We start from the raw sequence: 22,796 nt of genomic DNA, 5'->3' as shown, positions 1-22,796 counted from the left end.
ATCCCCTTTCAACATTTGGACCAGAGGTTCTGCTTCTCTTGAAAGCAAGAAACGGCCTTTGCATTGTGTCCCTTACCAATGTTGCTTGTGTGGACTGTGTCCTTGGCCTGTAGGTGGGTACAATATTGAGTCTTTTAACCAATTAATTGTTACTCCTCCAGTGTCTTTTTTCTATTGTTTTTTCCACATCTGCATCAAAATGACCTTCAAAGTAACTTTTATAGCAGCGCTGATGTGTTAGCCATGAATCTCACAATGAATTTTCTCCCACCAAGGGAAGATTTCTGCATTTTTTTCAGTTTTTTAGGTAAAGATCTTGCTGTTTATCTGGTGTGGCCACACCTCCTGACCTTCTAACAATCTACATATTCGAGAAAAACTATTATACAGTCCTCCTATAGTTAATTTGTTTGTTATCGAGAACACCTTTTTTATACTGCAATTAACATCCATTATTTGTGTTGGTTTTGTTATTTTCCTTCAATGGTCCATGTATGTTTCTATGTCTGTGTGTGTGTGGTGCAAAGAGGTGTTTCTGTACTTGTATAGCTAATATTACCCATTCATCTGATTTAAGCCTAACATGATAAAACACCTTCCTCATTTTCAAAAGAGATTACATTGGCTCTTCCTTGTAGACTTGAAATAGGAAGAAACATGGTTTACACTTAAGCCTTTTTGTTTGATATAATCCATCTTTCTTCACAACAATGGATAGCGAAAACAGAAGAAAAGTTGCAACATAAAATGAGACTCTCAGCGGTGTAATTTTAAGCTATTGACCTCAGAACTGACACAGAAATGGGCCCTGTCAGGATTCTACATCAATATTTAATCACACAGTACAGTATGTATGAAATCTGGCACTTAGTCTGTCACCACCAGGCGATTCTGAATAAACAACATCCTCCCCAGACAGAGATGAGACGTTCATTCTTTCATCTTAATAGGAATTCTGCCATTTTGGACAATTCATTTCTCCCTCTTGCACTCCAAACTAGATATTTTTCTTTAAGTGGAATAAGCCATTGCAAAATATCAATTGGCATTTTCAGAAGCTGAACTTTACATGTACACAATGATTAATGATGCTGGAGGATTTTCTGAGGGTAGTGGAAAGGAAATGGCAGACACCGCCCAAAGACACTTAGGTTTCGGAACCACTTATAAACTATAAAAAGTGACAGAAATGATGATTGGCCCGAGAGGCAAAGAAGCTGTTTAGCACCACGGACATGCTCTAATTTAAAGTTAGAAAATGAAAAATGATTCTGCCGCCTTAAAGCAGCAGATTATCAAACAGAATATGGTATGGGAGAAAATGTCCATGTACTCCAGTCAAGGTTTTCACAATCGATCAAACTTTAGCCAGGCCGCACTATCTACAACATTATGTTGCTGACTTATCAACCTGGTGCACCATCAGCACTGCATTGCCTTGATTTTGTGCTGAGGCATCATACATAAATTAAGTTGTGTCACTAAGGAGAGAACACTTCTAGTGTGTGCTGCGGCTGTGTAGGTCCCTCACTCATGGTCCAGTATGTGTTTGCTCTGTCAGATTAACCGAAAGTCTCTGGTCACAAAAGGCTAATCTGGGATGCTTTAACACTGTGACAGATCCCAAAGTTTCCCAGTTACTGTAGCCGCCCTGCAAGCTCATCCACAATCTTGGCAGTTGGGGTTAAGAACATGTTACATGAGTTTCAATTTGATTCAACACACATATTGTCTTTGGAGGGTTTTAACACATGCAGAGTATCTATGCTAAGTAATAAACACGATAGCTGCAGTGCTGTTGTCAGAGTTGACCCTTTTACACCAATTCTGCAATTAGATTCACACAGCATTCTTCATCGACCTCATTATACAACACTGACCTGGCGCCGAGAGGGAAGTAGTTTTTCATTAGCACAAGCTGAATGTTTTATTAAAGCACACCGCCTGGGCTTCAGCTGCTCTACCAAGCAAATAAATGCAGACAATAGCAGAATAATTTTTTTCACAGTTGATTAAATGCTCTAAAACCTCTTAAAACACATTTATTAAACTGACTTTTTAGGTAATTTAACATGAAACTTAGATGAGATTTTGCAGCATAGCGTCTTAATATTTGAAGTAGCAAAATAGAGAATCTCACACAGGTATACGGATTGATGTACCTGATAGGCCATTAAACTTACTTACTAATGGAGTACTGCATTGTAAAATAGCTTGTTTTGGCATCTCAATCGTGCGTTTAGTATCATTGGTTCTGGTCAGTTAGTATTGCCATGTTCCTAAGATACATCAAGTTATTGCAACGTAGTGTATTGTTTCACTCAGCACTGTGTGTTGCTCAGCTAGCTGAGTTAAAAGGAACTCTATTAGAGAAAGCTCTGCGGCTCCTGTCTGACACTAAAGCATCATGTAGTTGTGTGTTTTAGGGTTAACCTCCACAGTCTCCTACTTTTATAGTGCTGAAAAACTCTGGCCTAAATCAATTGGCAGTGGTCATCTCAAGCCCTTTTTTGGTCGTTTTATTTTCTATACACCAAATTCAGCATTATATTTAATTTGAGCCTACAAAATCCTCCTGTGTTCCAAATAAATAGCTGATTCATTGTAATAATCTTTCTAATAACCCCTGTGGATGGCATTGGGTTAAACCTTTCCCACTGGACACACTAACTTCTGACCAAAATATCAACCCGGCACGCATGATATTGCATAATTTAGAAAGCAACTTGCTGTGAAGTTTTCTGAGCACACTCCTGCTTCCAACACATACTGTGAGTATAATGGATATTCTTCCAACCAGGCACCACTCACAGGCTCTAGAACAATAATGAATGATAATACAGTTGTTCTTCCCTTGGCCAGCGTAACACATTACCTGCAGACTGTATGTGTTTCAGGTTCATTGACACATGTATGCTGTATCAATCGATAGAAACATCCGCCTCTTATATAATGGAATATCCAGAACTATATATCAATATTTAAATGTGTTGCTGTGTTTCATTTAAGCACTCTACAGCTTTTGAATCTGCTTTAGAATAATTCCGATAGTTTGTAGGATCCACCGCATCCATCACTTTAGAATGTATGATGCAGCCAAATGACATGCCATGAATCAGATGTGTAAGCAATAAAGGCTGCATGTGATACAAGTACGAATCAAATGGCAAAACTGACAACATCCTTAGTCCCAACACAGACTGCAGTTTGTGTTTATTATGCGTAAACAGCCGCTTTTCTCAGCAGACCGTTGGATATTTTCGATCTGTGTCCTACCCTTGGCACTGTTGTTTATCAGTTTCACTGGGTTACCACAGAGTGACACACAGTGAAGACTGAAGAGCCAGCAGGATCACTGGAATAATTAAAGGTCAGCAAGCGTTGCGAGAGATGAGGCCGATGTTAATGAGGCCTGCATGCCAGGCGAGGAGACAGAGGAGGGAAATGGCATGGGAAGCCACACTCAATGTACAGTAAATACTTCCATCTTGGTGAGGCTGCACACCTATTAAATATTGAAGACAGAGTTTATGATACTGTTAGCATTCCCTGCGAATTTGGTTATAAAAACCGGGAGTGGTTGTTTAAGAATTTAAAAATCCATGAAAAAGAGAGCGTGTTTTTTTTTCTTTTTACCTAGTGAGAGAGAGGAATTGATATTTCCTCGCAGTGTTAGCCGTAAATGAAGTATAATAATAATAATAAATGGGATTTATATAGCGCTTTTCTAGACCCAAAGACGCTTTACCTTATGAGTCAGGTCGACAAACAAAACAAGAACAAAAACACAAACAAAAACAAAAAACAAAACAAGTATAACGTTCAATTTTCCAGATTCACATCATATTACAATAAATTAAATGTGTTTTTACTGCATATAACTGAGGCTTTTTCTAAAGGCGCTCGGGTCCACTCTCACACACACATGGAATAATGTTTGACGGCATGAAAAAAACTGCGGAGAACCTTCTTTTCTAAAGATTTAATGATAAAAAATGTCCCTGACGGATATATGCAATTAACTACCTTATCATAATCGAATAAATGTTACATTTTGTGAATTAAAGATCTTTTCAATTCCCTATAAAACACACAATTAAATCCAAGAAAATGTATCTGGCACAGTAAATATATTGATGTGTCTTGGCATTAAAGCATCACCTGGCACAGTCATGTACCCGTTCTTTGGTGGTAGATAGAAAGAAACCGCTGTGAAGTCTCCAGGTGTCTGTCCTTGTCTCTCTACACTTGTGTGGGTGTATGTGCGTGTACCGCTGTATAACTCTGGCACTGTCTGTCTCACCTCTTCAGATTGTATGCCGTCCGTTATCACCTCCCTGACACTGCCTCGCCTGCTTCTAGCTCCCTGTCAGGGCCCCTCCAGGGGTCCCTGTGTCCTGTCAGAGAACCACCGTGCCTGACTTTCATTAGCCAGCCCCCCAAAGGGTCGCTCACACAGCGTAAACACACCCCAGCGACACACGGCAAAACCGAGCTGCTGCTGCCGAGACTTACAGCAAAAAGGCTATTTTCTCTTTCCTTCCTGCCCGTGGCATTGTCCAGCAGTGTTGTCACGACACCAGACTTAAACATTTCTTAATACAGTGTGTTGATAGTAATACTGCTCTCCCTCTGTGGTAAACAAGAAAAAAACAGAATTTCCATTTTTTAACGATGTCCTTTGAAGTACCTTTTGAGCCGGATTTAATTTGTTACATATTTGGTTTTACAGAGAGTTAAACTTGGATCATCTCAACAGCAGTGTCAAAGAAAGCAGTATGCAAATGATGTTGTGCAACAGTGCTGCACATTACTGTAGCTCCTCAACGACCACACTGGACTAAAGGATGCTTTATCAGAGTTTTCACAACATGGACTCCTGCCAGCAGTGTTTATCTGAGCAGATGGTGCTTGAAAAGGGTTTGGATAGAAGATGGATAAGCACGTAGAGGTTGTGTGGCCACGAGAATTATAGATGGGAGGACACTTTTTCAGTCTCACTCTCCTTTTCTGTCTCTGAATATATTTGAAGCAATCTCTCCCCACTCAGTTGCTTCTCTTTCTCTCTTTCTCCTTCTGTCATTCTCTGGTTCTGCTGTTCATATGTCCGTCTTGTCTGTTTTTGTCTGGGCGGCTGTACTTGTTTTTGTGTGTGTGTGTGTGTGTGTGTGTGTGTGTGTGTGTGTGTGTGTGTGTGTGTGTGTGTGTGTGTGTGTGTGTGTGTGTGTGTGTGTGTGTGTGTGTGTGTGTGTGTGTGTGTGTGTGTGTGTGTGTGTGTGTGTGTGTGTGTGTGTGTGTGTGTGTGTGTTCGTGCGTGCGTGTGTGTGGGATTGTGTGTTTTCGGGCATGGCGGGGTGTGGTCTGTTATATATGTCGGTTCATGTTGTGGGGTACTAGTAGGTTATGCGTCCAGGAGGGCAATGCTTCAGCAGTTTCACGGAGTCACTATGTACTCCCATGACGAGCATCACAGCACCCCCCCCTACAGCTGGACTGACAAAGGTAAGGGGGCTTCGGCCCAAAAACCATCAACTGCTGTCCTGCTAATGATTCCACGTCAGTCCGTCCGTCCGTCAGTATGTCAGTCCGTCCTGTGGCTCTTTTCCGTCTAAAGTGCTTGTACCAGAAAGTAGCAGGGGTGTAAATCCATCTTATACAGCAGTGTTAAGTGTAGGATGTGCAGACAGATGGAGTACGCTCCCCCCAATAAAAAGTGGATGTCTCTTTTAAGCCTGTGCAAATTCTTCTGGGAAAAGCATACATCGAACACCCGTCTCATCTGGTTTCCTTTTTGCCTGACGTGTGCTCGCCGGGCTTTGCACCCATCTGTAGTTTATCGTTACGTAAAGTCTGCACTCTGTGTAACATTAGGCTGGGCATGCAGTACTGCACATTGCCTGGCTCTGAATAATTCAGAAATGCAGCAATACAGAAATACTTTTATGATGGAGGCTTGAAGTACACAATAGAGGACCTGAATGTAGTAGCACTCTAACAGAGTTAAAGGACTCTTTGAACGTGTTGTATGTTTGTGCAATAATCTGGTGTGTGTGTGTGTGTGTGTGTGTGTGTGTGTGTGTGTGTGTGTGTGTGTGTGTGTGTGTGTGTGTGTGTGTGTGTGTGTGTGTGTGTGTGTGTGTGTGTGTGTGTGTGTGTGTGTGTGTGTGTGTGTGTGTGTGTGTGTGTGTGTGTGTGTGTGTGTGTGTGTGTGTGTGTGTGTGTGTGTGTGTGTGTGTGTGTGTGTGTGTGTGTGTTTGCAGGATCTGCTGTGAAAATATGTTTCTGTTGACTGGTCTCTTTGTAATGAAAATCATTTTGCTTATCAGTGTATGAAATTGTTTCAGTGGCCTTTTCCTATGTGTTCCAGTGTTTCACATTTGATACAATTTGCAGATAAATGTGACCTTCAGAATATCTGTATTCCACGCTTGTTATTACTCCTCCTTACTATGTTTTTCTTTTAACGGCTTGTCCTCTCATACCTACATTCTTTCTTCTTCTCCCCCCACATTGCTGTTCCCTTCCATAAATCGACCTTTCTCTCTCCTGTTTCCTCTCTCGTTCCCCCTTCCTCTTGCCCTTACGACCCTCTCCTCCTCTTTTTGCATCTTGTCCACCTGTGCCGTGCCTCTGTGTTTGTCCGCTGCCGCTACAGAGAGTCGTGAAAACTCCTTCAGCCGCTCACGCAGTTCCAGCGTGTCGAGCATCGACCGGGACACCAAAGAGGCGATCACCACGCTGCAGTTTGGAGAGTCCTACGGGCGCAAGAACGACGCCCTGCCCAACCCATGTCTGTGGGTGGGCACCAGCTTAGGCGTGGCCCTGGTAATCCCAATGTCCATTCCCACAGACCACGAGGAGAGGATGGAGGTACCAGTGACCATGGGCCCCAGCGGTAAGTCCCAGTGAGACGAGATTTCATCCAATTGGTGTTTTTACCTGTACGGCTCTTAGTCGCACTATTTCATGCAACAACAGGGATACCTGTTGTAGTAGGTTATACGTCCAGGAGGGCAATGCTTCAGCAGTTTCACAGAGTCACTGTGTACTCCCATGACGAGCATCACAGCCCCCCCCTACAACTGGACTGACAAAGGTAAGGGGGCTGAAGACGGTTTTCCACAAAATGATGAGATTTGAATGATCTGGCTAAACTTTAGGCTTGGTAATTAGTTGTGATAATAATCAAATATATCAACAAAACATCAAATCATTGGCCTACATTATACATTGAACCACTTAAAACTGATTTAGGTCTTGTAAAAAAAAAGACAAGACACAATAAATCACACGTTAGGAAGAAAGACCTCAAAATATGATCACTTTAAACTATTCACTCACTTATACAACCAAGCCATAATCCTATTCAGTGGTATTGCATTTTCAATTCAGGGCCTTTTTTATTAAACATGCTTCCTGTGGGTTTGAAGCTGTGATGATTGGTTTGAAGCTCCACATGACGGACAAGAAGTCTAACGGAGATTTTCAATGCTTGAATTTGCCTGATAAAAATAGAATAATAAAACTGTACTTTATGTTCTACATTTCCCTGTTGCAAAGTGTGTTAGGGATTATAATGGAGTAACTGCTGGCAAAAGTCAAAATAATGATCAATTTAACTGGCACAAAATGTCCAAAGTTTTGTTAGGCTCATTTTGAGGTACTTTGTAAACAATAACTGTACCATCGAACTTAAGCCTTGCATTCATAGTTACTTTATTTATTTTTTGAAACACAGTATGGACATATTGTTGTATTTGTCCTATTTTAGTCTCAGCCAGCTCCTGAGGAAGATAGTAGTCTCTTTAGCTGCGTAAATCTCCACTTTGTTCAGCAGCTAGTTGCTAACAGCTTCTGTCTTCCGTTCCCTGCTGAACAGCAATGTGTTTATCCAAGCTCATTTGATCTGAAATCAGTTGCCTGCTGCAAGTGCAGTACTTTTGAAAGTCATATTACTATGATGTGAACTAGCAATTTCACAAACAATGCTAGGAAACACTCACTTTTAAAACGCACTACACTGATCTGAGTACAGGAACATTACCTTTCATCTCAACACCACTTGTGCGTTTGACACAAAACACCCACTCGGACATTTGAGAAGTGGTGATGCAATGCAAGGCTTTGAAAATAAGAGCAGGTAATTTCCCCAGGAGTTAAGTGCACTTTGTGAAGCTGTGTGAGCAGCATCTAACATACCCTGATTTAGTTATACCAAAGGCTTCTAAAAAACATATTTATGGTGATAAGATAAGAAGTGTTGTCATGGCGAACTTCAGGCATTGATCATGCGTGGTCTTGCATGGATACATTTTGCAGCCCCATTGAGTAAGCAATCTGAGTAGAGAAAGGTGAGCCACTCGAACATGCCTTAGCACTCCAGAAACCCTGCTGTGTGATGGAAAAGGTCTCTCTTTGTAATCGCAGTTAAAACATCAATAGACCTTAAAATCCAGGCTCTTTGAAGCAGCAGCCATTCTCTTGAGACTGAGCGTGCAAGAACAAAGTTTATAACTTGAAGGTCACACACTCAGTTTCAAGGAAATAGAGGTGAATAGAACGTCAGGTATTGTTGAACCACTTCCTGTGTATTGTTTTTTCTGCAGTAAATGTTGTATTTAACTTCATTTCTTAGCCTTTGGGACCATCTCGGCCTGTGCCTGATATTTGAAACTGGTATATTTTACCTCATGCCTTCCCTCTGTTGACTCTACCCAAAGGCACGGTGCTGATGCTGAAGGGCTCAGTTTTACGATTTGGCTTCTTGGACTGCATGGGATCGCTCATTCAGAGCCCCTACGAGGTTTGGCGGGACCTCAACGGGCCCGAGGACCCTGACCGCGTGCGGAAGCGCAAGCTGGTCCACTTCTCGCCGTCGTCCTCCCAGGACTCCTGCGGAGAGGGACATCTGGCTGTGGTGTGCTCCGAGAGGCAGGCCAAAGTTATCCTGATGCCCTCGCAGTCCGTCCTCTTCGTCCACAACATCACCGAGTCGTCCTTCGTGCTGCGCGCCGACGTGGTGTCTGTGAGCAACAGTGTGTGCCTGGCCTGCTTCTGTGCCAACGGGCACATCATGACTCTCAGGTAAACCGTCTAATTACCTACAATTTACCTGAAATGAACACGGCTTACTCGTTATTTATGCATTTTTTCTGCCGCTGTAACGTTGGCTTGAATCAATTAATTAGAGTTCTTTTGCCTGCTATATTGACCGTTTGCGTTGAGAGTGCCTGCACTGATGATGCATTTAATAACATGCTTCCTTATCACGGGTAAGCTGTTCATATTGTAATCAAATGATGAGTATTTAATTTAAACACAACTCTGGAAATAATGTTTTTAATGCAGAAAATATTTGACTGTCATGTTAATACGGAAATATCTTGAGATTTTTTAGTTTTCTAAAGGAGATGTACTTATAGTAGTAATGGGTACATTTCAAGATTAAAGACAGCTTTTAAAGATATATATACAATGCAGGTATGAGATGACTGAATAAGGATTTCCTTTTATTGTGGTTTACGCAGTAGAGTAGTTACAATGTGTTCCTCGTCCTGAATCTGTCTATTATTCTTCCGCAGTTTGCCCAGCCTAAGACCGCTGATGGATGTTAATTACCTGCCTCTGACTGATATGCGCATTGCAAGAACCTTTTGCTTCACCAACGGGGGGCAGGCTCTATACCTCAGCTCCCCCACAGAGATCCAGAGAATTACATACAGCCAGGAGATGTGTGACAACCTGCAGGTTAGCACTGCAGTGTGCTATCTATCCATCTGTCACTCTTATCTTGCTTTTTTATCTACAAGAGTGTTTATCCCTTTATCTGTGACATGCATCATCTCTCAATTTCGCTTTTTGATATCACATTTTGGTTCGGAACAAAGAAATGTATTGGAGCAGCAGTAAATAAACAGGTTCTCATTATTCCCACCCTCTGCGAGCTGACAGAGGCCGTTGAAGTGAAATGTCACACTTGACATGTGGGGTTTGAACTCCACTGGGTTGATTGTGTGGATATAGTTTTACAGTGTTTGTGACTAATGATAATCGGCTCAGTGGAGCTCACATGATGCTGCCATAGTGCCACCTAAAGGCAACAACCGTTACTGAAAATGTCTCAAGAAGTTGAGAAAGGGAAGAGAAAAGGAATAAAAATAGGATCCTACGAGTATGATAAATATATGATGGAGAAAAAAAAAGCAATACATGTCGGGTGCAGAATTAGAAACATTGTATTAAAGAATTGTTTTCCTCATTTATTTCAGGAGATGCTGGGGGAGCTGTTTACACCTATAGAAACACCAGAGGCCCAGAACAGAGGCTTCCTAAAGGGCTTCTTCGGAGGAAACTCTCATAACTTCGACAGAGAAGAGCTATGTGCGTTAATTCTCTTTACTCTCTTGTTTCATGTGTGTACTAATCCACTTAAAACAATGTCTCATGTAACTAATACATCTAAAAAGAACCATATGACTCCACCACAGCTAAGCACTACCCAGAGGATCTTTATTTCTATGCCTCCCGTCACCTTTCCTTCGCCTGATGTTGTTGACAGTTGGCGAGGCATCAGCTGGGAAGGCTTCGCGCAGCCTGGCCCAGCACATCCCCGGGCAGGCGGGCATGGAGGGCATGAAGGTGGCAGCGAGCGGGGTGGTGGGGGACCTGGCCCGGGCACGCATCGCTCTAGACGAGAGAGGCCAGCGGCTGGGGGAGCTGGAGGAACGCACCGCCCTCATGATGACCAGTGCAGACGTCTTCTCCAAACACGCTCATGAGGTGAAAGCAAGATTCATGTGGCACAAAACCAAATATAACCAGGAAGATTATTTATTTTCAATCTTTCAATATTTAATAAAAAAATTAATGTTGGAAAGATGTTGTAAACTGAAATTAAATTGTATTGAGGATATGGATACAGGAAAAAATGCACCGTTTGTTTTTTGTATTGCAGAATACATTTTTTATTTAATATGTATACAATTGTTTCAGTTGATTTGAAATTGTAGATTAAAATACATCATTCAGTACATTTCTAAAACGTAATTTTCATATCAATTTACAGTAATGTGCCAAGGAATCCTATTTTATTCAATCTTATTTGTAAAGAACAGCTCCTGGTGGCTCCAACATTTATTTATTTTGAATTCTACATATAGATACTGATATTTAAAATGCTATATACAAAAGCTTAAAAGAAAAGCAAAACAGTACTTTTCTAAATTAACATAATGCAGTAACTGACTGTTTGAATGTTTGTGTCTTTGCCTTTCTACAGCTGATGCTAAAGTGCAAGGACAAGAAGTGGTACCAATTCTAAAAACAGGGAGGAGATCTGAGGCTGCGCTCGGACTGCTGGGAGCTTAACGCCGGTACAGAGACTTTCACTCTACAAATGAGAGCAATTAAAAGAGAGACTCAGGAGTGACTTTGTCTTTACGGCTTCTGGACTGGCTGCGGCACTGTCACATTGTTGAAGGACGGGCACGTGTTGCTTCCTTGTCTAGACATGTAGTGATGAGGACAGAAAGGAATGGCGATGTTTGATGGTCTGAAGATGGAACTGGAATAATCCGACAAGTCTGTCTGTGCGTGTGCGGGTGTGTGTGTGTGGTTGTGCGGGTGTGTGTGTGTGTGTGTATGTCTGTGTCTGTGTGGTTGGGTTTTCTGGACCTCACTGTGTAGATACTCAAGATAAGAAACCAACATGAAATGCATGAAACAAAATGGATGACTATTAAAAATATCCAACTGCCATATAATAAAGCAGCATGCTACTTTAACAGGAGATACACAAATAAAAAAAAGTTTTATTTAATGATATAAGCCAACAACAGAACCTATAAAAAACTTTATATTTTTTGAAATATTGACAGAAAACTATATATAAAAAGGGAAATGTATACCTGCATTGCTATTAAGCCAAAACTTGTGTTCCTTTCCCTTTAATTTTGGTTTTTTAAAATAATTTTTTCTTAGTCTCAGCCAATATGTAATGCCACAATATAGATGCACATAGTACGCTTTCTATACACACACTTAGAATAATGCTCTGTTCTTACTCTGGGCTGCACAGGGCAAACACAAATCTCTTGTATTTACACTTACCTCCGCACAGTGTAACCACGCTAATATCACTTTTTTGGCTGCTACTTAAAAAAATGATTAAATAATGAGTAATATCTCACATACCCAACTACAGTTGTACGGAAACAGAGAGCAGGTTGTTGTGAGAGATGCTAAAAGCATATTCTGTACACCGTGTGTTTATAGCTATAGTATGAACCTATATACTATTCACGTGCCATAAAAAAAGAACATGAGTGGATCCACTCACGGAAAACGTACTAACAAAGAGCTAACATGTGAAAGTCATCATGTTTCCTGTTTGATCAGAACAGATGAGACATTGAGTTGGACTTGGAGGGCATTTATCAGACTCACAGTTATCTTTATGAAAAGAAATTGAGGGTGTTTTTTTATTTTTGGGGTTTTGCTGGTTCACCATTTTAGTCTTTAGCTGCCTTTGTCAGACGTATGAGTCAAGTGAGCCATTAGGTGTGTGTGTGTGTGTGTGTGTGTGTGTGTGTGTGTGTGTGTGTGTGTGTGTGTGTGTGTGTGTGTGTGTGTGTGTGTGTGTGTGTGTGTGTGTGTGTGTGTGTGTGTGTGTGTGTGTGTGTGTGTGTGTGTGTGTGTGTGTGTGTGTGTGAGAGAGAGAGAGAGACAGAGAAAGGGTGCCATAAACATGAATGACACCCTCCCATTTCTCTATCCCTCTGTCTTTTGGAAGTTGTGGTTTATGCGTTTTTACCTTAGCTCCTCTCATGATCACAAACAATAATTTCAATGATTGTCAGTGTCTTTGTGACGAAAGAGGAGTTGGAATCACACACGCTACCAACTCCCTTGTGAGTCGTTAATCAGTAAAAGTTTCAGGAGAAGTAACAGTATTTTGTTTTCAGTGATGTTCAGATGTGAGTCAGTGAAGAAACTATGTACATGTGTAAAACATTTGCGGCGATTTCATCCGAAGGCAAATATGTTCTTATTTTCGTTCAATATTGTTCTTGATGACTATGATATCCTCTCGTCGCAGTCCTATATTTGATAGTGATGGCCTCTCACCTGAAGGCTCTTGTATGTTAAAAACAACAAATGTTTCATGATACAGGGTTGTGTATCATATTGTGATTGTGTTGTACATGTCAATGGGTAGCCACATGACACGGGCAAACAGCATTAACTGAGGAGGATATTTTGTACTTGTGTATATGTCTGTATCTTGACTTGATCTGAAAAACCAAACAGAGGATTGTTGATATCCATTTCTCACACATCAGGCCTTTATGAACACGAGCATTAACACTTAAAAAGCGTTGCGCCTTGACCATGTTGACGTCACTCCTACATGAAATATGCACAGCGACACATACGCTCAAAACCTGAAAAAATAATACTTAATTACTTACTAGCATAATCTATCTGCAATGCTAGTCATTTCTGCTGAGGCATTTCTTCAGTTTAAATTGCCTTCAAACCCATTTTTTCTTCCACCACACCCGACCTGAAATCCCTAAAGCAGTGCCATGCAGATATTTCGAAATTACACATGATTTGATTGAATGAGGTGTCTTAAACATGTCAGAAAAAATAAATGACTCTCCTATCTCTGTACCGTTAATGAGATTTGTGTTCAGTGCAGTTCTTTCAATGGCAGAGAAAAAAAATCGCAAAAAAACTAAAACAAAAGGAAATAAAAACAAAACAATTCTGACTTCTACTGACAGGGTGTTTTGTTAGTATGTTTTCGGTTTGTATGTTTTTGGTTTTTATATTACCTGTACAGTTCAATCTTGGGAGGAAGGTGAAACAAAAAATGATAAAAGATAAAGACATTTTCGGGATATTTTTCTCTGTATATGTTGTACCTGTTACTGCTGGTACTGTATTCTGGTATTCTGGCTCTGTCTAAATCACTGGGACTCTGTAGTTCCTAACACTGTAGTATTCTGGAAAAGCATTTCTCTGTTTTTCTCAATGATGGCAGCAAAGTTTGTCTTATTTAAATGGATTCTACCACTTTTTGTTCTTATTGATATTATATTAGTGTAATAGAAATTACTTGACAAAAAAGAACTGAAAATATGTTGATGCAAAAGCAAACTGAAATAAACATTGATTGATGTACACAGTTGAGAGCTCTGTGTTTTCTGACTTGCACAAAGTACGACGTTATGAATTACTAAGGATCTTGACATCCTCATATCAAGGATGCTAGCTTGAACGTGGTAGGCTACTATTATTATTGTTTATTTTTTGTTAATAAAGGTTTATTTTACTTTCAGTGTAATGTTGATGCTTTTTTACTATAAGAAGCATAAAATAGTGAGCAAATGATCTCACAAAAAATCTAAGACGTTTCATTAACATGATAGGACATATGTTGTAGCTGCCTATTAAATAACCTATAGCAATTGTCAAAATGTGTTATGCATCCAACATAGATTGTAATTGTGGGCTGACAAATCTTAAGCAGGTTAACTCCATTACATTTCTAAATGCATCCACTCATGCCACTGCGTAGTAAAAGAGCAACTCATTTACTCAAGTATTTTACTTGAGATTAAATTGAATTGAAAGCCACTATCTTATTTTAATCCACTAGAATTCTGAGGAAAATATTGTACCTTTTTCTCAAATATATTACATTATTTGACAGCTATTGTGACTAGTTAATTTGAAAATTAAAATGATCGTGCTAATTAAAATTATGCAGCAATCATATCGTAATCATTATCAAATGAGCTCCACCAGCAGCAACTACAACAGTAAAAATAATACTAACACATAAGGGTATCGGCAAATAAAAAAAACAAATATAAGATTTTATACATAACTATTAAAGGTGGTATTTGTCTACTGTACATTCAGTACTTACTAAGTTTAAATGATTGCATTGCTAATTTGCTACTTTAAATGAATTACGTTTAAATATGAATACTTCTACCATTAAAAATGTTGTAATTCAGAGAGAATCTGGCGGTTTAAGAAAAAATGTGTGAGCATATCATTTCATACATTTCCATTCATCCTTTGATTTAGCCAGAAACAATTGCCAGTGAATAAACCTTTATATAATCTATTTACAGTCTATGGAATAAACCTATGAAAAATAGCCGGCATTACGCCCATGGATGTGGATCACGCATGGGATCACGCCCAACAAGGGCTTCAACTTCCGGATTTCTGTGCAATCAGAATTAGACCAAGAGTCTTTTGCACATTCAGCCAATCAGATCCAAATATGGTGAAGTGCCAGCCAATGAGACTACTGCATCCTACATGGTAATCCCACCCCCTATTCATTGAGCAGCAGATAGTTCACAAAACTGTGCAGGAATGTCGAAGTTAGCTAGCATTAACGTTGTTTTATCACTAAAACATATTCAAATAACACAATAATGCACAAGTATTAGCCAATAATAAGCCATTAGCAATGCCACCGCTGAGCTGTTGTTGTTACTAATGGAAACGCAACATTAAAACGTAAGCTAGCCTTGCAGACTGTATACAGTATATGCATTTTCTTCATGTTACGGCATTTTTTTAACAATGGCACTTCTGGGCAATGAACATTTGTGGGGAGAGAAGTAACGGCAAACGTTAGAGGACAGTGGGCTCTGTACAGGTATGTCTCTGCGGATATTTTCGTGTTTGCTGCTGCTTTTCTGTCTGGATATCTTCAGACATGAAGTCCTTCTCGGGGCTCAGGCAGACTCGGTGCTCAGTGCAGCCCAAACTTTAGTGTGGGGACCCGGGCTCGAGACGGACGTCGTCCTCCCGGCGCGGTTCTTCTTCATTCAGGCGGTGGATGGATCGGGCACAAAGTGAGTAACGTCAGGCCTGCTAATCGCTTCTGGACGTGTTTCCATGAGCAACTATCTGTTAAATTGTAATGGCTAGCAATGGTGCTTTCATATGCTCCACGTAGCATCATACTTTGGAGTTTCTATGGTGGCATGATGGGGCAGAAAACACTTTGGGGAGCTTGTTTTCTTTTGTATATGTAACAAGTGGTTGTGCTAAGAGCCATTTTGTCTATTTGCATTATTACAAGTGTGTGACAAAAAGTAACATTTATCATTGCTAAACAACTCTGCAATTATAAAAAGATACAGACCCCAACAATGTTTAGACTTTTCTATGTTTGTTTTGAAAATAATTACCTTATTTCTTAGAGGGTCTTAAATTACTCATAAAATATTAATTATCTTTTTGAGCTTGAATGCCCAGATGTAGATTTTTCCCACCCAGGAATAAATGTAGTCAAATATGACAACCCCTACTGTTTGAATATAATTTCTAGGAACATATATGGTCTTATGTTCGGGTTAGTATTGTTCTGTTTGAGAGGTCCTACAGTACACATTGACAAACCATAACCCCCTAAACCGCAGTGTCTTCTGCTTTGAGCAATGCTGACATTTGCTAGTCAAAATTGAGAGCAGACAGTCTTCACCTCAGTGAGAAAGAGTCATACAACCTCCAATAACCCCTTTTGTAAAAGAGCACCCATGGGCCCAACGAAGACAATCCCACTCTGGGGAGTTACCATACTCAGTGGGCGTCACATTCATGCTTTGGCTCTCAAGATGGTTTAGCACTTACATTCATGACTGCAACATAGGACTATATTGTTGTTGGCTTTTGGTACACAACAAAAGATAATCAAATATAATAATACAGAATGATATCAGCTTGAACAGACCTTGTGTCTTTAATGCACAACTTTTCAAATGTAATTGCAATACAGTCATAAAGTATAAATATATAAAATCGTAATTTCTTTGGCACATAGGAAATCAAAATATGGCTATCAGGTTAAAGTACACACAATATTACCATGATTATAATTGTTATTGCATTTTTAATTTCAGTAGTGGTAAAACAAATCATGTAGGTTAAAGTCAGCTTTACTGTGGAAGTCAGGAGAATGTATCTCTCCTCTGAACTACAGTCGGAGCAATTAGGCTAATATTCTACAATTAAAATGTCAGATGCTGGTCCTTTTATTTAGAGTTTAATGTATCACCTTTATCTAGAGACATAAATATGTTGGCAAGTAACCAGGGTATTACAAGTCATCTCTGGCTTATAATTAAATATGTGAGCGCTTTAAATAATAGCTATTGCTATTGTCCCTGTTCCCTGGGAAAGTAACACTAAACCAACTGTCAAATTAGTATCAGAAAAAAACTATTATGCTAAGATTTAGATAATGTAAATATTTTTCAGATGGTCATATTTATACAACTTAGTGTGTAAATGTAAATGTGTGTTTTTAGTTTATCACAGCTTAGGTTAGTGTGGTGTTACTCTTGTTTCACTCGGTGTGCCAGCATGTTAGTGTTTGTCCAGCTCCATTAACAGGAGCTCACTCTCTTTATGTATCCTCCTCCACAGTTTAACAACATCACCTGGTGAGAAAACCTTTGAAGTGAAGATCGAGTCTCCAGCGGAGCAGTTCACCAGGATCTGGATCCAGGTCCTGGATCGTCATGATGGCTCCTTCCTGGTCCGCTACAGAATGTATGCCACCTACACGGACCTTCACATCAACGTTCTGCTCAAGAACAAACACGTGGCCAAGTCACCGTTCATTCTCAAAGGTAGAACACAATCAAAGTCCCCACAAGGTGTGTTTTAGGATAAGATTTTTCAGGATCTCTCTAAAAACTCTCTTTTTTTCCTCTGCAGGCCAAGTCTACCATGAGGGTTGTGACTGTCCCCAGACCAGTGGCTCTGTGTGGGAGGCCCACATGCACTGTCCTCAGTCCTTCCCTCAGATAGAGAGGGACCTGGCCCTCTATGCTGCTGTGGACCCTGATCGTAACGCGGATGAGATCCCCAAGCGATTCGGACAGAGACAAAGCCTCTGCCACTACACTATCAAAGACAACAAGGTGCCTCCACCTATGACACCCGGAACACAGAAGAAATAGGCAATATGATGAACAGTAGGATTAGGATCATTCTTAGCAAACGGACAATATTCTTTTTTTCTTTCAAATACTATCCTTTAGGCCAAATAGTAACTAAGTCCTTGTGATATAGTAAAGTAGGCCAGGAGAGCCTGGAGCAATGTGACACACCTGTAGGAAGAACAGTTTATAAACCAGGTGTGTAAGGGTACAATCTTCTCAAAATACCACTGTGGACATCCACCCAGGTTCCTGTAATAGTGATACTTCTGAAGTCCTGTTGCCAAAATGCAAGCATTACTTGGGAGCATCCAGAAATGTATCATTTGCCAGACGTTTAATATCAAATGGTAATAGATACATTCTGTTTTGAAACAGGTTGAGTCCAAACAACATTTCGTACATTTTAGGTTCACTATTGACTAAGTTCATCCTTTTTTCCTATATGTAATGGAAATGCTAGTCTGAAAGTCCAGCCCAACTGTAGGTCCACTTATGAGCATCCAGAGCTTTGAGCTTATCACATCACATCGTCGTCATCAGCAAAATACATTTGCAATTAAGAATAGGTGAATTCCTGAACACCCCAGTATTTGTTCATATTGATAAAGCTTTATTATATTTTCTTTTAGGTGTACGTTCAAACTTATGGAGAGCATGTGGGTTTCAGAATCTTTATGGATTCCATCCTCCTGTCAATCACCAGAAAGGTACGTTCGTAAAAATGTGTAAACCCCAAAATGTTTAAGATTTTGAATCTTTAACTATTCATTAATACATTTCATTTGTCACTTAGACATTACTTTATATGACATTGCTTTTCTGTTCCCAATTCAATATGAAATGTACTTTTTTATTCTGAGGTTTTAAGGATATAGGGATATTTAATCACTGCAAGAATGCACAACATTTCCATGAATTTGCAAGCCACAATAGTGTAGTGTTTTGTCTTTTTTTTTAAATAAATATATATTTTCTAATGCCTTCCATCAATACCAGCATGCTTTAATGTGTTGTATTATCCGTCCAGGTGCGGCTCCCTGATCTGGAGTTCTTTGTTAACCTGGGCGACTGGCCGTTGGAGAAGAGGAAACCCAGTGAGAGGATTCACCCCATCTTCTCCTGGTGTGGCTCCAACAACACCAGAGACATTGTCATGCCAACCTATGACCTGACAGAGTCTGTGCTTGAGACCATGGGAAGGTAAGTCCAAACTACACAGCTTCAGGGACAGAGCCTTTCTGTGGCAGCTCCCAGGCTCTGGAATTCCCTCCCCCAAGATCTCCACACTCTTTCAGTCCAGCCTCAAACTAATCTCTTCTCCTCTGTCTATTCAAAGCCCCCACCCCCATCATCGTCTTTGTTTGTCCTTCTTTTTTTGTTCTCCACCCACCCAACCCTGCCTTATATTGCAAAGCGACTTTGAGTCCAAGAAAAGCGCTATTTAAATACAATGTATTTTTTATTTTTTATTATTGACATTTAAGATAAATACAGACGATTTGTAGATAGTAAGCACTATTATTATTGTGCAATTCTACCACTTTTAAACTTCTTCAACTTTAAATACAGACATACTGCACATATTTTGTCACAGTTATTTATAATATTCTTGCAAAACATATTTCGTTATATTTTGTATAATATTCTTTATGTTATGTAACTACTCACTGCTCGGGGACATGTAGGCAGTGTCACCCTGTCACAGACAGACTTAATAATGTGGCTCCACAACAAGCCTGGGTCTGGGTGCTCATTATTTTCTCAGTGTTGCTCATGCATTTTTATGCAGTGCGAGATAGCCAATTGGTGTGCGACAGCAAAAACAAGTTTGCTCGCAAATATTTTATTTTAAATGTAAAAAATGTAGCTACCAGACCAGCTTTCCATACAACTCAATCATTCACTTTTTGACCTGCATACATATTCTCTGCCTCATTATATACAATGTATGAGTCAATCACATAACGACAGATGCTGAGATAACGACATGTGTTCCCTCCAATGTACAGAGTGAGTCTGGACATGCTGTCGGTGCAGGCCAACACGGGGCCCCCCTGGACGGAGAAGAACTCCACGGCCTTCTGGAGGGGCCGGGACAGTCGGCAGGAGCGCCTGGAGCTGGTCAAACTGTCCAGAGCCCACCCCGACAGCATCAACGCGGCTTTCACCAACTTCTTCTTCTTCAAACACGACGAGAGCCTCTACGGGCCTCTGGTCAAACACGTGTCTTTCTTTGACTTTTTCAAGGTGAGTTCTCCACACAAACACATCTCCTCACTATGGGTTGAAACTTTACCGCGTAAGATGAGAAGAGACTAGGGCTGTTATATTAGTGTTGTCTGGCCCAGTAAGAGTAAACACTTAGCACTGCAGGGCCTTGCAGCTTTTAGCTAATTATTCTACAACCATAGGAAAGTTTATTTTAGCAAACAAGCTCAGACCAGCAGATTTGACCCAATTTGCTGTTGTTAAGAAAAGTAGATACAAAAATATACTTTTCTCACAAGATTATGAACCAAACCAGCTCTCAATTTCCTTAAAATACTTGACCTACAGTATTTGCATCTCCTATGGGATGTGTATCACATTAGCATTAACTGAATGTGTGTGTGGTAGTGTGCAAAGACTTACTCCTTATGCAATTAAATACGATATAAGTGTTCTAACAAACAATACTTATATTATTATTCTATTCCATGTTATTATTCCCCACCAGTATAAGTATCAGATAAACATTGACGGCACTGTGGCAGCGTACCGGCTGCCGTACCTTCTGGCAGGAAACAGTGTGGTCCTGAAGCAGGACTCTAGCTACTACGAGCATTTCTACTACGGGCTGCGGCCCTGGGAGCACTACATCCCAGTCAGGGCGGACATGGGAGACCTGCTGGAGAAGATCCAGTGGGCTCGAGACCACGATGAAGAGGTAAGGAAGATGATAAGGATTATAGGCACAGTATGTCTGGCAGTAAATCCTGTGACAAGTGTTGGAGTATTTTAGTGGGTTCTTTTCAATGATACATAAATCTATAACATTTGGTCATAATGGAGTATTTTCTATAGTCGTTGTGATTAAATAAATAACCAAGTATCTATCCTTCTTGATGTCTTTCAGGCAAAACAAATTGGACTGGCGGGTCAGCAGTTTGCCCGCACTAATCTAATGGGAAACAGCATATTTTGTTACTACTACCAACTTTACCAGGTAACATGATGCGAAAAAAAATTGCCCTGCATATTTGTCATCTTGATGAACTTCTCTGCCTGCCGTCGTCCTCTGTGTAAGTACACTGTTCTTCTTATAGGGCTATGCCAAACTCCAGGTCACAGAGCCCAAGGTTCGTGAAGGCATGGAGCTCGTAGAGCAGCCCAGTGACGACCTGTTCCCCTGTTCCTGTCACAGGACCAGGGTGAGGGACAGTGTGAGTACCACCAGAACAGTCCAAACACACTGACCACAAGTGTCTAAAAGATGTCCAATAAATGTGGAACATGCAGCAATATCTGGAAGATATTGACAGAACTGCAATTATTCTCACATATGAAATCTGAGTTTCCTCTTGTCAGAACAGTATATAGAGCCTGTTTTTAGTTGTTACTTAAATTCATATTCCTCATGAGAGCCAGAACATTACAGTACTGGCCATCTAAATGGTCAAACCGGCTAGACAAAGATATTTAAGTGTATCATTATGGTTGTTCTGTTCTGTTAAAGGCCTCTCTCACAGCAGCGATGTTGGCTTGTCATAGTAGGAAAAGCACAGATGTTATTAATCACATTGACAAGGATCTGTTTTTTCAAGTGTTCCACTAAGGCTTAGTGACTAAGCCATACAGTGAGCCAGCAAGCACACACAAGCAGAGCCCTGAACATTAAACAGCTAAATGGAATTCAGCTATCATGAATTATGTTTAACTGTGCTCTCCCGACTGTGAGAAAATGTCTTCTTTAAAAAATAATTTGGTTTGCAAGTGTTATGTCAAGTGATGCAGTTAACCTCTATATATTAAGGGTCTCTAGCTACAAGCTCTTTGATATCAATGCCTGTATATTATCAAGAGGGAAATTAAGAAACCACTGGACATAAAAGGAGGAAACACGTGTAGCAGAGCAAACCACAATAGCTTCAAACAAATGCATTGGTTGGTAAAGGCATTCAATACAAAACACATTTATTGGAAAAATACTGGTAACTATTAATATGTAATCTTTGTTACCACTCATCCTCATGAAGGACAATATGAATGTACAGTGTGGCTCCCTCTGGTGTTTACATTCTGTCACTACACCTTGCTAAATGAAATGCAGGGTGAACATAAAATGACAGTATTATGTATACTATATAGCCCTGCACATACCGGTGTTATTATGCTGGAAATTATGTGAAGTTACACAATTTTACAAAGTGAATGTTCAAGATTGATTTAGGCAAAGATTGATCCCAACATGAATCTTTGTGTCTGTTTTTCAGGCGAAGGATGAACTATAACTCTGGTAAATGTGGCCAAGCTGAAGAGGACTCCTTTGTTCCGGATACACAGCAACCATTCAGATCTGAAATACTGCCAAATATTTTTCAGAATGTTAATTAATTGTCTGATTGTTATGACGTGAATGAATGTCACATTCTCACCCTTTTTTAATAAATACATTTCTTTTTGTATGTGGAAAGTTATTGGTCTTATTTCTACTAAATACTTCATACAATTAGCCTAAAGTGTAAACCCTAAAAAAGTGGTAGCGTTAATGCTTTGGTTATAAAGCAGAGCTGTAATGCCCCTCCTTAGCAGTGGATGTCAGTCACGTGTATT

The 22,796-nt window shown here is 40.2% G+C and overlaps 2 protein-coding genes across 2 annotated transcripts in view; both read left to right on the top strand.

Moving 5' to 3' along the window:
- stxbp5l (syntaxin binding protein 5L) overlaps positions 1 to 14,187 on the top strand; it is a 162,906-nt gene extending 148,719 nt beyond the window's left edge. The window contains 6 exon segments of the mRNA XM_079666372.1: positions 6,656 to 6,895; positions 8,721 to 9,084; positions 9,582 to 9,747; positions 10,269 to 10,380; positions 10,559 to 10,779; positions 11,279 to 14,187. Of these exon segments, the coding sequence (XP_079522498.1) occupies positions 6,656 to 6,895; positions 8,721 to 9,084; positions 9,582 to 9,747; positions 10,269 to 10,380; positions 10,559 to 10,779; positions 11,279 to 11,320 (1,145 nt within the window). The 3' untranslated portion in view covers positions 11,321 to 14,187.
- Positions 14,188 to 15,360: 1,173 nt separating this feature from the next.
- Positions 15,361 to 22,656, top strand: poglut2 (protein O-glucosyltransferase 2). The gene is made up of 10 exons (XM_079665563.1): positions 15,361 to 15,887; positions 17,464 to 17,669; positions 17,758 to 17,963; positions 18,614 to 18,691; positions 19,012 to 19,184; positions 19,994 to 20,231; positions 20,701 to 20,910; positions 21,100 to 21,189; positions 21,290 to 21,406; positions 22,457 to 22,656. The coding sequence occupies exons 1-10, from the start codon at positions 15,691 to 15,693 to the stop codon at positions 22,472 to 22,474; spliced, it is 1,533 nt and encodes a 510-aa protein (XP_079521689.1). The 5' UTR covers positions 15,361 to 15,690; the 3' UTR covers positions 22,475 to 22,656.
- The last annotated feature ends 140 nt before the right edge of the window (positions 22,657 to 22,796 follow it).

The sequence above is a fragment of the Notothenia rossii genome (genome assembly GCF_949606895.1).
Source record: "Notothenia rossii genome assembly, chromosome: 2".
Lineage (NCBI taxonomy): Eukaryota > Metazoa > Chordata > Actinopteri > Perciformes > Nototheniidae > Notothenia > Notothenia rossii.
Note: the sequence above shows the minus strand (reverse complement) of the source record. Positions and strands in the feature narration are given on the sequence as shown.

Bases quoted from the DNA above. Each gene is read 5' to 3' on its own strand.
- poglut2 (XM_079665563.1), top strand. From the start codon at position 15,691: ATGTCTCTGCGGATATTTTCGTGTTTGCTGCTGCTTTTCTGTCTGGAT. The intron at 17,670-17,757 runs GTAGAACACAAT...TTTCCTCTGCAG, and splicing joins GTCACCGTTCATTCTCAAAG to GCCAAGTCTACCATGAGGGT. The intron at 19,185-19,993 runs GTAAGTCCAAAC...TCCAATGTACAG, and splicing joins GTGCTTGAGACCATGGGAAG to AGTGAGTCTGGACATGCTGT.